The following is a 14,477-nucleotide window of genomic DNA, read 5'->3' as shown; positions in this document are numbered from 1 at the left end:
AGACACCCTTGGTGCCTGCTGTTTTCAGGAGTGGGAGTCACTCCATGGAGTCAACTCAGCTATGCACTTTTAATCATCTATTAAAATGATGTCAATCTGTGTGTTTTTTTCTGTTGTGGCAAAACACAGTCTCTTGTGCCACAGCAACTTGACTCATGGTCTCTTTCCAAACCCAAACAGTCAGCCAGAGGACAAACATTGGCCTGCCTGAGTCAGTGGAAAAGTCCAGACGTTTGTCAAATTGACAGTTATGGCGTTTAGCAACTGTGATAAATAAGTAGATCTTACTAACAGAGTTTCCCTGAAGAAAGAGCTGTCCCACAGTCTGTCTTTCTTTCTTTCTTTCTTTCTTTCTTTCTTTCTTTCTTTCTTTCTTTCTTTCTTTCTTTCTTTCTTTCTTTCTTTCTTTCTTTCTTTCTTTCTTTCTTTCTTTCTTTCTTTCTTTCTTTCTTTCTTTCTTTCTTTCTTTCTTTCTTTCTTTCTTTCTTTCTTTCTTTCTTTCTTTTTCTTTCTTTCTTTCTCTTTCTTCTTTCTTCTTCTTTCTAAGATTTTATCTATTTGTTCATTAGAGACACACAGAGAGAAGCAGAGACACCAGCAGAGGGAGAAGCAGGCTCCCTCTTGGGAGCCTGATGTGGGACTTGATCCTGGACCCTGGGATCACACCCTGAGCTGAAGGCAGACGCTCAACCACTGAGCCACCCAGGTGCCCCCACAAGCATATTTCTTAAAACTGGGAGCAATGCATAACCTGTGGTCCCTAAAAAACTTTTAAAATTCCTTTGGCTAAAATAAATAAATAAATAAATAAAAATAAAATTCCTTTAGCTAATTCTTTTCTTTTTTCTTTTAAAAATTTTTATTTTAATTAATTTATTTTTACTAATTCTTTTCTATGTTAATTCACCAATTCCTCTTGCAGATCTGATGTTAGAGAAGCAGCTATAAATAACCAGGAGGGAGAATAGTATCTTTAGACCCAGAAACCTGAGATATGGCTTTTACACCCTGATGGTGGGGGTGAAAGTCAAAAGTCTTAGCTATATATTTACCAGAGTAGTTTTACCTCTGGAATTTAGTTAAAGGAAATTTGTTTAAGAAAACGGAGATTTATCTATAAGGATGTTCAGCTCAGCGTACAATAGCAAAAAATTGGAAACAACAGTCAGGGATGGTGAAATTAATGATAGTCATAACATAAAATACTGTTAGTGATGTAGGTATGTGTGTATATATATACACAGAAACAGGTTTGCAATATATTGATTTTAAAACATAAAAATTAAAAGGTAACAAAAGAATGTATATCATTTATTACCATTACCATTTTTTAAAAAGATTTTATTTATTTATTTATTTATTTATTTATTTATTTATTTATTTGAGAGAGAGAGAGAGAGAGAGAGCATGAGCAGGGAGGAGAGGGGGAAGCAGGCTCCCTGCTGAGGGCTCCATCCCAGGACCCTGGGATCTAATCCATTGAGCTACCCAGGTGCTCCCCTATTACCATTCTTATGGAAATTAAAAAAAAAAAAAAAAAAGCTGAGTAATTGAGTGCTTTCTAAGTACTTGTTCTAAGTATTTCAAAGATGTTTATTTGTTTAATCCTTACACTGACTGTTAGGTGATGTTATTATCCCCATTTTACAGATGAAGAAAATGACTCGAGGAGAGGTTGAGAAGTCTGCTAATACCATATGCTAGTAAGCTGCAGAGATAAGACTGTGGGCAGCCTCTGGGGTCTGTGCTCTTCCCACTGCGCACTGGCTCTCAGTTTGGAAAAAAAGACTGTAAGGACATTCCCTCAAAACCTTAACAGTGGTTCTCTCTGCGAGGTTAGATGTTGAGTGATTTTTTTGTCGTTGGGGTTGTTATTGATCTGCCTTTTCTATAGCTAAGAGGTGTCACTTACATAACAACAAAAACTCCAATAAAAGTGTTTAAGATGGAAGATCTTTGTTGCAGACCTGAACAAGTCTCTCCCGGCCTGTCTCTTCACCTATAGTGTGGTGATAATGCCTATCCTGGAGGCATTATTATCCTATGGAGCTAATGCCAAGATTGAGTGAAATAATGAATGTGGAAAAAAAAAATACTCTGCTCGTGTAGACTTGGAATATGTTAAAAAGGTGAGGCGCTGCAATACAAGGCAGCATTAAGAGAAAAATGACTACAGGAATTGAGAGATTGTCAGGCTAAGAATACATGGTGGGAGCTTGAGTGGCTTCATAGCTCATTAGATTCTCTCTGGAGCCTTCCATGATACCACAGAATAGTGTATCTTTTCTTCGTGCCATGGGTGTGAACAGTTGGGAGACAGATATAGCCATGGTCTTACATAGAAGTGGATGGCTCCCATGTTCCACTATTTTTTTCAGTATTGGGTGTCCTGCATTTCCTTTTGCTATCAATCAATCAATCAATTGGGATGCCTGTTTGGATTGTTCTTCTCAAGGTTGCTGCCTGTCCTTCAGTCCACACAGTTTCTGGCCTGGAGTACTGAGAGCTCTGACCTTAGAGTGGGCCAAGAAATGGACAGCTCGGATCAACAGACTAGCAAGGGAACTGATGGTAGACTCTGGGAGTCCACCTGTGTGATGAACCCTTTAAAAAGCTGATCTAAAGAACTCTGGGTGTTCGCTTCTTGTGATTGTTTGGTATAATCACCACCTTTGAGGATTACAGAGGATAAAAGGGGGTCCCCTTCATACATATACTCCCGTGGCAGGGGATTCCTCTTAGGAACACTTAGAGCAGTAGTTTTCGACCAGAGTGAGACATTGGAATCAGCTGTGGAGGGGAAGCCAAACCTTCTTTCTCCCTTCTTAGGATCTCTGGCCTGAAAATTAAACTGACAGGAGACATTAAAAGGAGAAAAACACACAGAGTTAGTTCACATAAATCTTAAGTGATAAGGAAATGAAGACCCAAAGACATGGCAAAGCCTAAATGCTTTTATAATACGTTGAACAAGGGATACAGTTGTGAAAAAGCAAAGTATGTAGGGGGTCTAAAGAAAGGTAAGAGTTATTTTGACCAAGTCTGTTTGTACAGAATTCTCTCGGCCTCCGGCCCCCGCTCTGGTAATAAGAATGTTTCTCTCCTCCTGGTGTAGGAGGACATCTTTCACACGGGAATGTTCTTTTTTGTTTCCAGGAAGAAAAAGGGAGGAGAGGTCAGGGTGATCTTCTGCACCTGCTCTTTTTCAAGTACCTTTAGTTCAAAATAATCCTGTCACAGGGGCAGATTTGGGAGTGGCATGTTCTGTCCCCCATCAGCTGGACTTGGAGCACCCAAGTAGCCATCCTCAAAGATTCTGGTTCTGGAGTGGGAGTCCGTGCATCAGAATCCTTCAAAGGTCCCAGAGGTTGAGAAGCCCTGGGTCAGAGTCACAGGAAGTGTGGGAGTTTAGCATTGACTTCCTGTGCCCCATTTAGTGATTACACCCAATTGGCTGTAATGGCTGAGAACTGATTTGCAACAGCTCGGGAATGTGTGAGCAACTGGGGAACGCACAGCAGATGCTTCCCCAGGAAACATATTCACGGAGTGTGGAAGGGTGTGTGTTTTGATACCAGTTTGGCAACAAGATTAGAGCCCTAAGGCACATCAAAACATCAGGCAGGTGTCCCACTTTGCTTTTCTGGCAAGTTCCAAGAACTTGCTTCTCCCAGCTGAAATTAGCCAACTGATGGACCTGCAAGCATTCAAAGTTGTGCTCTGAATTCACAGATGAGCCTGAGGAAGATAAATAACCAAACCAGCTTATTTTTTGAGTCCAGCAAACTGGGAGATATATGATCCAGCCTGAATGCCAGTGGGTCCAACTAGAGATGTGTTTGAAAAGTGTGCCAAACCTGCGTGATTACCTCACTGCCTTGCCACTCATTGGGGTTTAAAATACAAGTATCAGCCTGCAACTTGCCAATCCTGCAAAGCCAGACATTCTGAAACACCTTTTTGTCCCACTGTACTTACAGATTAGGAAGGTAAACTTTATGCAACAGATGTTGTTGATTTTGGCTCCCACTGATATATAATTCAAAATGCATCCTCCAGGGAAAGGATTTCAGTGACTGTGCCAATCCCCACCCCTGACCCCCATTCCAGGGATCCCCGGTACAATGTCTGTAACCCAAACTCCAATGTTAGCAGGTTAACTTTTGTGTTTACAGTTGGCATGGTCTGTCCTTGACTCTCAGGGGAAGAACTGAGGAAATGAATCTCCCCAGACACCCAGCTTTCTTTTCTGATAAACTGTCAAGGGAAGAGCCTTTGAGTTCTTTTATGGCTGGGATGGAGCTTCATTCACTATTGTATCCCCAGGGCTTGGCAGAGTGCCTGCCTCAAAGAAGGCACCAGATAAATCTTGGTTAAATTAAGGTTTTGTATTAAACACCTACATATTTATTATGCATTTGGCTCTCGGCATTGGTGGCTGATTTATATCCTGAGAGCTGTTGCTTTGGATCACCATTTTCCTATTTGAACTGAGAACCACTAATTGGATTGTGTTGGTGGAACTGACTTTAAAGACTGGCAGGGGACAGGTAGAGGCTGCATCAGATGTCCTGAAGAGGGTATATTTTTGGCTCCTGCTCTCCAGTTCTGAGCTGTTATCACTTGGTAAATAGCACTTGGTAAATATTAATGAGGGATGAGGCTGGAACTATATTGAGGGGCTGCTGGGAGTCTGGGACATGGGAAAGGCTTTAACAGCAGCCTGACTCTAACTGGGCAGAAATGGAGGCTTCATACTGCCCAACCAGTCCTGGCAGTCCCATCAACAGCCACTCAGTGCTGCTCTGGGCAAGGCACCTTTCAGGCACTGGGGAAGACAGAGGTGATTCAGACACACGTGCTGCAGGGAACACAGAGCCTGGGCTCCGGAGTCTTAGCGTGTGGCTTTCAGCTTTAAATTCTATGGACCTCATCTGCACAGTAGAGGTCAAAATAACACCTACTCAATAATTTGTGCAGATAAGCAAAAAATAATGAGGCAGAGAAAGTATCCAATACATTGTGTGTATTATTTATAAGTGTCCCAAGATACTACTTGTGTGTTTATACAGGTAACAATCGGAGAGCAACTGAATTCTGTAATACAATTTGGAGCCAGTGAACTATGTTGTTCTGGTGTGTGTGTGTGTGTGTGTGTGTGTGTGTATGTTTTGAAGTAACACAGTCAGGGGTGCCTGGGTGGGTCAGTCAGTTAAGTGTCAGCCTCTTGATTTTGGCTCAGGGCATGATCTCAGGGTTATGAGATTGAGCCCTTCAAGGAGCTCACACTGGATGTGGAGGTTGCTTAAGATTCTCCCTTTTTCCTTCTCCCTCTGTCCCTCCACCCCTTCTCTCTCTTAAATAAATAATTTTTTTTAAAAAAGCAATCAAATAGGTGGAAAGCAGAGAGAAAAAAGAAGATGGGGTGGGACTGTAGCAGGGATGAATTTGAAAGATGTTTGGATGATATGAATAAAAAAGAATTAGACCTACAGAATCAGAGAAGATATTTGCAAATGACATATCAGATAAAGGGCTAGTATCCAAGATCTATAAAGAACTTATCAAACTCAACACCCAAGAAACAAATAATCCAGTCAAGAAATAGGCAGAAGACATGAACAGACATTTCCCCAAGAAGACAACAAATGGCCAACAGACACACGAAAAAATGCTCAACATCACTCATCATCAGGGAAATACAAATCAAAACCACAATGAGATACCACCTCACACTAGTCAGAATGGCCAAAAGTAACAACTCAGGAAACAACAAGTGTTGGCAAGGATACAGAAAAAGGGGAACTCTCTTATACTGTTGGTGGGAATGCAAGCTGGTGCAGCCACTCTGGAAGGCAGTATGGAGGTTCTTCAAGAAGTTAAAAATAGGGATTCCTGGGTGGCTCAGTGGTTTAGCACCTGCCTTTGGGCTGGGGTATGATCCTGGAGTCCTGGGATCGAGTCCCACATCGGGCTCTTTGCGTGGAGCCTGCTTCTCCCTCTGCCTGTGTCTCTGTCTCTCTCTCTATGTCTCTCATGAATAAATAAAATCTTAAAAAAAAAAAGTTAAAAATAGAGATACCCTATGACCAATCAATTGAACTATTTACCCCAAAGATAACAAATGTTGTGATCTCAAGGGGCATCTGCACCCCAGTGTTTATAGCAGCAATGTCCACAATAGCCAAACTGTGGAAAGAGCCCAGATACCCATTGACAGTTGAATGGATAAAGAAGATGTGATTGATTGGCATATATAACAATGGAATATATATATATATATATATAATGGAATATAATATATATTATATATATGGAATATTATATGTACATAATGAAATATTACCCAGCCATCAAAAAGGATGAAACCTTACCATTTACATCGATGTGGATGAACTGGAACTGGAGAGTATTGTGTTAAGTCAATCAGAGAAAGAGAATTATATGATTTCACTCATATGTGGAATATAAGAAAGATTGTAGAGGATTATAGGGGAAGGGAGGGAAAACTAAACGGGAAGAAATCAGAGACGGGGACAAATCATGAGAGACTTAACTTCAAGAAACAAATAGGATTATTGGAGGGGAAGGGGGTGGGGGGATAGTGTAATAGGCATTAAGGAGGGCAGGTGATGTGATGAGCACTGAGTATTATATGCAACTGATGAATAACTGAATTCTATATCTGAAATTTATGATGTACTGTATGTTGGCTAATTGATTTTATATTAAAAAAAGAATGCATTTAGAGATAAATATTCAATGAGATAGAATATGTAAAATGCAGTGATAAGCATTTAGCATTTAATAAATCTTAGCAATTAAGAATAATCAGAAAAATAAAGTGCTCAGACTGAAACCAGACTTTTCACTTTACAAACCATCATATTTAAAAAAAAAAAAAAAATCAAAGTAAGGATCTTTTCTGAAGTTGAAAGTCGGAACTCATTAAATACAGCCTGGCTATTATCTGGCCAGATGTCTAAGCCAGCTAGCTTTTTGAGATTTTAGGAAACAGATTACACTTTCAGTAAGCTAGCAGATGCTTATTATACACATCTTATTTGACTATAATATGATTAGCACCAGAAAGCCCCATGCTCAAAAATATCTCTTCTATATTTTTTTACCAAATTAATTTGATTAACAAACTTCTCTTTTAAAATGCAGTAGCTTAAATAAGTTTTCTTAAGAAAACATAAGGTCCACGGCTAGAAAGACACAGGGGTGGGGGATGATGGTAGCAAAACACTTGCAGATTAAAAAAAAAAATGAATTATGTGAAACTCATAAAAAGTGTAAGTCCTGCAATAAACATGTTCATATGTTCATAGAATTTGGCATTCTCTTTTAAAACACTCGTTTTGGATTGCTTATCTATGTACCCCAAAGAAGTTGCCTTTCCCTCTTCGCTGGGCCTCGCTGGAATAATCAAGGGAACTACAGCTTTACCCCCCCCCCGACACACACCTGGGAGGAAAGGGGACTAAGGGAGCCTCATTCCCTCAACAAACTTTTATTTCTTTTTAAAACATTTATTTATTCATTCATGAGAAACAGAGCGCGGCAGAGACACGGGGACAGGGAGAAGCAGGGTCCCCGCGGGGAGGGCTGGATCCCCGCAGCCGGGGTCACGAGGCTCCAGGCGCCGCTGCTCTTCTCGCGCGCTTACAACGCGGGACACCGGGTTCCCAAACACCGACAGCGGCCTCGCCCCCGGGGGCCTGGTGGCGGACGCGGGGACCCGCGGTCGCCCTGACTCCCAGGGCTCTAGCCCGGGGCTCTAGCCGAAGCCAGGGGCCCGCGGGGACACAAAGGAGCCACTGACTCGATCCGCGCATGTGCGGGAATCGCCTTCACAGGCGAGGCCCCTTCGCAAAGTTTCGAGGAGGCCGCGGTGGGGGACCCCAGAGGGAACCGCAACGGGCGCCAACCGGGGCGGGGGGCTGCAGGGACGTTCTCGCGACCGAGGAGAAGGAGGGGGCGAGAGCAGCAGAGCGGGCGGCGGCCGGCGCTCGGGAGGCAACTTTGTTGAGGATCTTCCGTCGGTGAAACCCGGTCACGGGCCCAGCGAGCCCACCTCGGAGCCGAGCCGCTCCGGTCCGGTCCCGCTCCGCCCTCCCCGGAGCCGCGGGGCCGCGGCCAGGAGGGCGCTTGACGCCCCTTCCCCGGCGCCCAGCGCGCGCGGGCAGGACCGACCCCGGGGGCGGGGCGGAGGGGCGGGGCGGAGGGGCGGGGCGCGCGGGGGGCCGGCGGTCGGCGGTCGGCGGTCGGCGGCCGGGGCCGCAGCAGTTGTTCCCGACATGCACCTCTCTGGAAGGATTTCAAACCCGGCCGCAAGCTCTCCTCCCTCGGCCCGGCCGGCCCCAGCAACAGGCGGCGGCGCGCCTCTCATTGGCCAGGCGGCGCGGCGGCGCGTGCTGATTGGCCGCCCTGCCTCCCGGCCCCGCTTCGGCGCTCGCAGCCACCTCCATTTTGTCGGTAGAGGCGGAAGGAGGAGGTCGAGTCCGGACGCCGAGGTGGTCAGCAGCTAGCTCGTCGGTGCCCGTGGGTTTCGTTCGCTCCGTGCGTCGTCTCTCCCTGGGAGGGGAGGGGGGCTTCGCCGCCGAGCAGGAGCCGCCGCCGTCTCGAGCTTGAAGTCGGTGAGTGGCGGCGGCGCCGCGGGCGCGGCCATGTTGGCGGCCGCGCTCCCCATTGTTGGGGGAAGGCGGCGAGACCGGGGGCCGGGGCGGGCGCGGGCGGCCGGGGGGCCGCGGGGGCCGCCCGGAAGACCCGAACCTTCTGGGCTCGCGCGCCGACTGACCCGGGGGCTGTTGCAATCGTCTGCAAGGCCCTTGCCCTTCCCGAAAGAAGGGGCTCGTTGGTTGGGTGCCCGGCTTCCTTGGGATAGGGGTGGAACCGGGAGTGCGTGGTGCTCGCCCCGAGCCCTTTCCGTGTAGTCGAGATGGGAAATTGGCTTAGGTTGTGGCTTGCGAAAACTTGAAGATGGGGAGGAGCCGAGAGTTCGTAACTGAAGGGGGACACTTTCCGTGACGTCGACGTGTTGCGATACGTGATGGGCCGCGAGATGGGAATATTCGAAGCGGATTTTAAAAACGTGGTCTCTTGAGGAAAACTCCTTTTCGGCCGGTTTCTTGGGAGTGGCTGTAAAAGCTGATGCTTCCCTGCTTTGAACATTTTGGTGACAGGATCCGTGAGACAGGAAAGTCCCCACCCTCCCCGGGGGGGAAACGTAACTCGTGGGGACACTTGCAGACCCCGCCCCCGCCCCCGGGTCGCCGGGCTGGGCGGAGTCCGCGGAGGACAGGGACAAGAGGATTTTCTGTCTTATTAACTAGTTCACGAAGCGGCCATTCTTAACTGTATTTCTGGAGTCCATATGAACCATCCCGTTCCCCCCAGGTTTTTTGAGTTGAAGTAACGGAGTGATCTCTACTTTCCTAGCTAGGACTTCTCTCAAGCTTGTGTGCTAGGAGACTCCGATGTTGGCCTCAGCTCCTAGGCTGAACTCGGCGGATCGGCCCATGAAAACTTCTGTATTGAGACAAAGGAAAGGATCCGGCAGAAAGCAACATCTCTTATCCTGGGCTTGGCAGCAAGGAAGGGGACAGGTGGTGGAAATCCTGCGATCCGAAAAGCAGACCGAAAGGTACAAAATTCATGTTTTGGAACGAACCTCCTAAACCAGTTGTCTTTATTTTTAAAGTGATTGTTCAGATTTTCAGATTGAGCCTTTTATAAAGAAGGTAATAAAGGCTGTGCATACAATGAAGTGTAAATATACAGTGAAGTTAAAGCAGCCGAAGAGCAGTTTTGATTCTTTCCAAAATGAATTCTGGAGTTACAAGTTTGGGGCTACAGAACCTTCCTCAAGTTTTGAACTTTTCTTACTGGAATTTTGCTCAATATTTTCTTTCCATTTATGTGTAGGTGACAAAGAAGCTGAAGATGGGTGGCGGAGAGAGGTATAACATTCCAGCCCCTCAGTCGAGAAACGTTAGTAAGAACCAGCAACAGCTTAACAGACAGAAGACCAAGGATCAGAATTCCCAAATGAAGATTGTTCACAAGAAAAAAGAAAGAGGACACACTTACACCTCCTCAGCAGCTGCACGGCAGGCCATGCAAAATGGGGGGAAGAACAAAAATTTTCCAAATAATCAAAACTGGAACTCTAGCTTATCAAGTCCCACTTTACTTTTTAAGTCTCAAACTAATCAGAACTACGCTGGAGCCAAGTTTAGTGAGCCACCATCACCAAGTGTTCTTCCTAAACCACCAAGCCACTGGGTTCCAGTTTCCTTTAATCCTTCTGATAAGGAAATAATGACATTTCAACTTAAAACCTTACTTAAAGTACAGGTATAAAATAAGATAAAATACTAATGTTTAAATTTAGTTCTATTTAAGGGTAGTTGTCAGTTGTTTCAGACCAAATTCACTAGGGAATTAATCTGTAAAATTGCTAATTAATGTAGAAAACATTAGATTTCATCTTAACTGTTTTACGTGTAGTGTGCACTGTGATGTAATGGTAGTATCAGTGCAACTTGAAATAACTAAATTATTGAGAATTGTACTGGATATTGTGTTCTCAATTGAGTAACTCTTAAATGAAACCTGTCAAATTTAGATTTGGGGAATGGTAATCAACTTTTCCTATGGTCTGCTGGGCACAAATACTAATTTAAGATTATCATTCATGGATCAGTAGTTTTACTTGTTGGAAGCTAGTGAATCTGATTATAAGCATCCAGTTAAGACCTACAGGGATTGGAGTAGTTGAATATTTAACAGTTTAAAGTCCTAGAAACACCCAAACCAGGAATATGACAACAACCCAATGCACTGCCAAAAAGAAAATATGAGTTTTTCTTAGAGAATAGTTGCATTTTTGTAAAACTATGCTGGTGAAATGTGGAAAAGGGCACTAGGGGCTATCTAATTTAGATGAGACCATATATCCCAATGGCCGTTTGTTTCATGCACTGGGTGTCTGCCAACTAATGCACCAAAACCATTTCTTACAGAAACAGTATTTGGTGGTCATTGAGTAGCTTTCAAAATACGTTTTTGTATTACAGCACTGCATAAGCTATTCTGACGGTGATCTGGTCTCAAATCATTCCCTGCAAAGCTTACTTGAAGTGGGGAGCTGTATAATGTGAAAGTTTTAAGTACCTTAGGAAAGAGCCATGTAAATATATGTAATAAACTTGTAGCATATGTAAAGTTTTGTTGGCATTTATCCTACGAAAATAGAATATTTTAGTATGAATTTGCTGAATGTAAGACCATGGACTCTGTTTTTATACTATGGCCTGATTTTAAAGGTCCAAAACAAATTGTTTTTAAGTTTGCCCTTGTGCTAAAGTGCCAGTGTATGTATAATTGATCTGGTTGTAAACTATATTTCAAAGTAAATCCTAGTGTAATAAGTTTTATATAACTAAAGGTTTTAAGCTGCTAAAACACTTCCTATTTTTAAGAGATGTGAGATGCAGTATGGGACTAATTTTTCTTTCTTAAGCCCAAAGATTAAACTATTAAAGGTCCCTCCAACCCTAAAGATTCATTCTGGCTTTCAATAATTTTTGTAATCTATAATATGAATATAGTTTAGTGTATGATGTCAGTATATATTTTGTTACTAGCCCAAGTGCAACCCAGGGGACCATTAATGCAAAAGATGTAATTTCTTGCATAATATCTTGATAACGTGTTTTACCTAAATATAAATTAATCCAACATTAACTTACAAATCTGACGAGATCGGGCGCGTTCAGGGTGGTATGGCCGTAGACAACTTACAAATCTGTATGGGAGACTCAATTTAAAAATTAAGTGCCCTATTCTAATTTGGTGGCTTTTTGACATTTTAAAGCAGAATGGCCAAATTGTATTTCCCCAGTTAAACTTAGATTGAGGTGATATTGCTCAAGTCAAATAATGCTATCCTAAAGTTTACATAGTACTTCATGTACATTTGTGAATTTCAAGCATGAAATTAAAAAATAAAATTGCCTCTTCCCCCCCCCAGTGGCTTGTTTGTATTTTATAAATTATAAAAGATTGTTATGACTATCTTTACTATTTTAGAATGCACATAATTAACTGAACTGAAAAATGAAAGTACTGTTGTTTAAGAGGTAACCAATTTGCTGATAAAGACATTTGGGTCAGTTCTACAACAGCTCCCCACCCAAGTAGGCTTAACAGTAAAAGGCCACAGAACACTTTAGAAACTAAGCTTCTGATTCATTGGCAAGTCAAATAAAGCAGGTTCAATCACCTGTCTCTTCCTTTTCCTACATTCGAAGGTGACTGAGGTTTCTAGAAAAAAAAGGATTCCTGGGGATCCCTGGGTGGCGCAGCAGTTTAGCGCCTGCCTTTGGCCCAGGGCGCGATCCTGGAGACCCGGAATTGAATCCCACGTCTGGCTCCCAGTGCATGGAGCCTGCTTCTCCCTCTGCCTATGTCTCTGCCCCCTCTCTCTATCATGAATTTAAAAAAAAGATAAAAAGAAAAAAAGGATTCCTCAAATTAACTCTTGTGTTTGTCGGTTTTTAGTACTCAGGAGATTCATGAGACACAGGAGAGGCAGACACCTAAGCAGAGGAAGCAGCAGGCCCCTTGTGGGGAACCCCATGTGGGACTCATCCCAGGACCCTGACCGGAGCCAAAGGCAGATGCTCAACCACTGAGCTCCCCCAGGAGTCCAGTGTTTGCATGTTAATATATAAAAGTATAATTTCCACCAGGGAACTTGTTTTGGGGGGGAAGGCATCACAAGAACCACACTTGGTTCCAGTTGGGGGGGGGGGGAAGGTGGCTTCAACTAGTTTAATAGGTGGTGAACCCCAGCGCAATGCCATTACTTTTATCATGCAAACAGCAAATAACAGATTCGGAGAAAATCAAAATTTCAGTTTGTTTTTTTTATATTCCCAGTGTAAGGTCTATGAACAATGCCAAGGATCGTCAAACTCAATTTTCTGTAACTGCAGTGAAACTTCATTGGATTTATACAATATATATACTAAGTTTTGGGCTTAGGATCGACTCAAGTGGGAAGTGTTCCAGACTTGAGGATCAAGTACAAAAGGCTTACTAACCATAAAGTTTTTAATAGCTAGGGATAACCTAGGGAAAAGGTTAATGATCATAACATCTCACTCTCAGAAGAGTTACTTACAATTTTGGTTAGCCTACAGGAATTTCCCAAACTCTTGTACTTGTGAGAACCAAAAAGTTGTTGTAAAGAGAAACCACCTATCCTCTAAGGCTGAAGTCAGCCATGTAGCCTTGCCTTAAGACTGTCAGAACTTAAATTTGTCATCTTTTTGATGGTGTACAGTATGATGGAATCTGGGTCTATGACCTAGCTTTACATTTAATTTCTAGTTAAGTTCTATTTCCAAAAGCAAGCACAAGGCAGGAAAAAAAAACAAAGGTTTTTGGGTTTTTCTTTAATTGCATTCTCATCGGCAATTACTCTATAAAACAGGAGACAAAGTACATCTCTAAAGCCTCTCATGCAAATGAGGAAGGCCTACCCAGCCACAAACCTGGAAGGCAGAACTAAACCTAAGAGGGGAGGAGGGGACACATTTTTTAGTTCCTAGACCAGTTTATTTCACTCTGGTGTTCAGAGACGGGATCTACAAAAAACTACACACAAAGGCCTTTTACTTCTTTACAAGCTACTCTGTCAATTATCAATAAAAGGAATTTACATGCCTTTTTATTCCAAATAAAGAATCCCAACTTTAATAGGGCGAAACAACTGTTAGAAAATACATAGAAACACAATGCAATAAACATAACCAACACTGTTGGAGGAGGGGGGCAGAGGGAAAAAACCCAAGAGAAGGAAACTTTTCCATAGCAACTATGTCTTAAAGATGTCAATAGCTGAATGAAAACAAATAGGCAGCTTTCTTCATTTCTCAATTAGAACGGCTCTAACTTCCTGGTAGAAATACCATTTAGAGTATTCCTCAACTATCTTTGTGCTGTCTTAGGTCATAGCTTCCCCTTTTCAAAGTATCTCAGGAGTTTGTAAACAACAGTATGGTCAAAAAAGCAATACAAGGAGACTGAAATTTGGAAAGCCAGAATGGAGACAGGCTGTCACAATTAGTTGTGAGATCTCAGGTTATATTGAACCTTTTTTTCATTCAGGAAGATTACAAAGTAACTTTTGATATATTTTTCCATAAATCTATTAAATCTTCCTTCTACATGAACTGTAGATTCCATTATATTATTTTTTATGTTATAAAAAATTTCCCATTAAAAAAAAAAAGGCACAAAACAGCAGTAGAGGAACCACATGAAAAAACCATTAACTCCAACCTAGAATTTGCCACTTACTCGCTGTGATATTAGGCAAGTTTGCAAAAAATTTTTTCATCAAACGGGTAAAAATACTTCCATTTCATATCTTCTGTAGTTATGTGCAATATTTTCAAAAT

At 42.9% G+C, this 14,477-nt stretch overlaps 1 protein-coding gene across 4 annotated transcripts; it reads left to right on the top strand.

Moving 5' to 3' along the window:
- The first annotated feature begins 8,392 nt into the window (after nt 1-8,392).
- PNRC2 (proline rich nuclear receptor coactivator 2) lies at nt 8,393-12,291 on the top strand. Of its 4 annotated transcripts, none has more exons than XM_077899144.1 (3): nt 8,393-8,547; nt 9,449-9,649; nt 9,931-12,291. In XM_077899144.1, the coding sequence occupies exon 3, from the start codon at nt 9,949-9,951 to the stop codon at nt 10,366-10,368; it is 420 nt and encodes a 139-aa protein (XP_077755270.1). In that variant the 5' UTR covers nt 8,393-8,547; nt 9,449-9,649; nt 9,931-9,948; the 3' UTR covers nt 10,369-12,291. The 4 variants fall into 4 exon arrangements, with proteins under 4 accessions (XP_077755270.1, XP_077755269.1, XP_077755268.1 ...); XM_077899143.1 differs by having other exon boundaries at nt 8,402-8,547; nt 9,445-9,649; XM_077899142.1 differs by having other exon boundaries at nt 8,463-8,642.
- The last annotated feature ends 2,186 nt before the right edge of the window (nt 12,292-14,477 follow it).

The sequence above is a fragment of the Canis aureus genome, chromosome 5, assembly GCF_053574225.1.
Source record: "Canis aureus isolate CA01 chromosome 5, VMU_Caureus_v.1.0, whole genome shotgun sequence".
Lineage (NCBI taxonomy): Eukaryota > Metazoa > Chordata > Mammalia > Carnivora > Canidae > Canis > Canis aureus.
The sequence above is the reverse complement of the archived record's forward strand: the minus strand, read 5'-3'. Positions and strand labels throughout refer to the sequence as shown.

Coding starts and splice junctions, on each gene's coding strand:
- PNRC2 (XM_077899144.1), top strand. CDS start 9,949: ATGGGTGGCGGAGAGAGGTATAACATTCCAGCCCCTCAGTCGAGAAAC.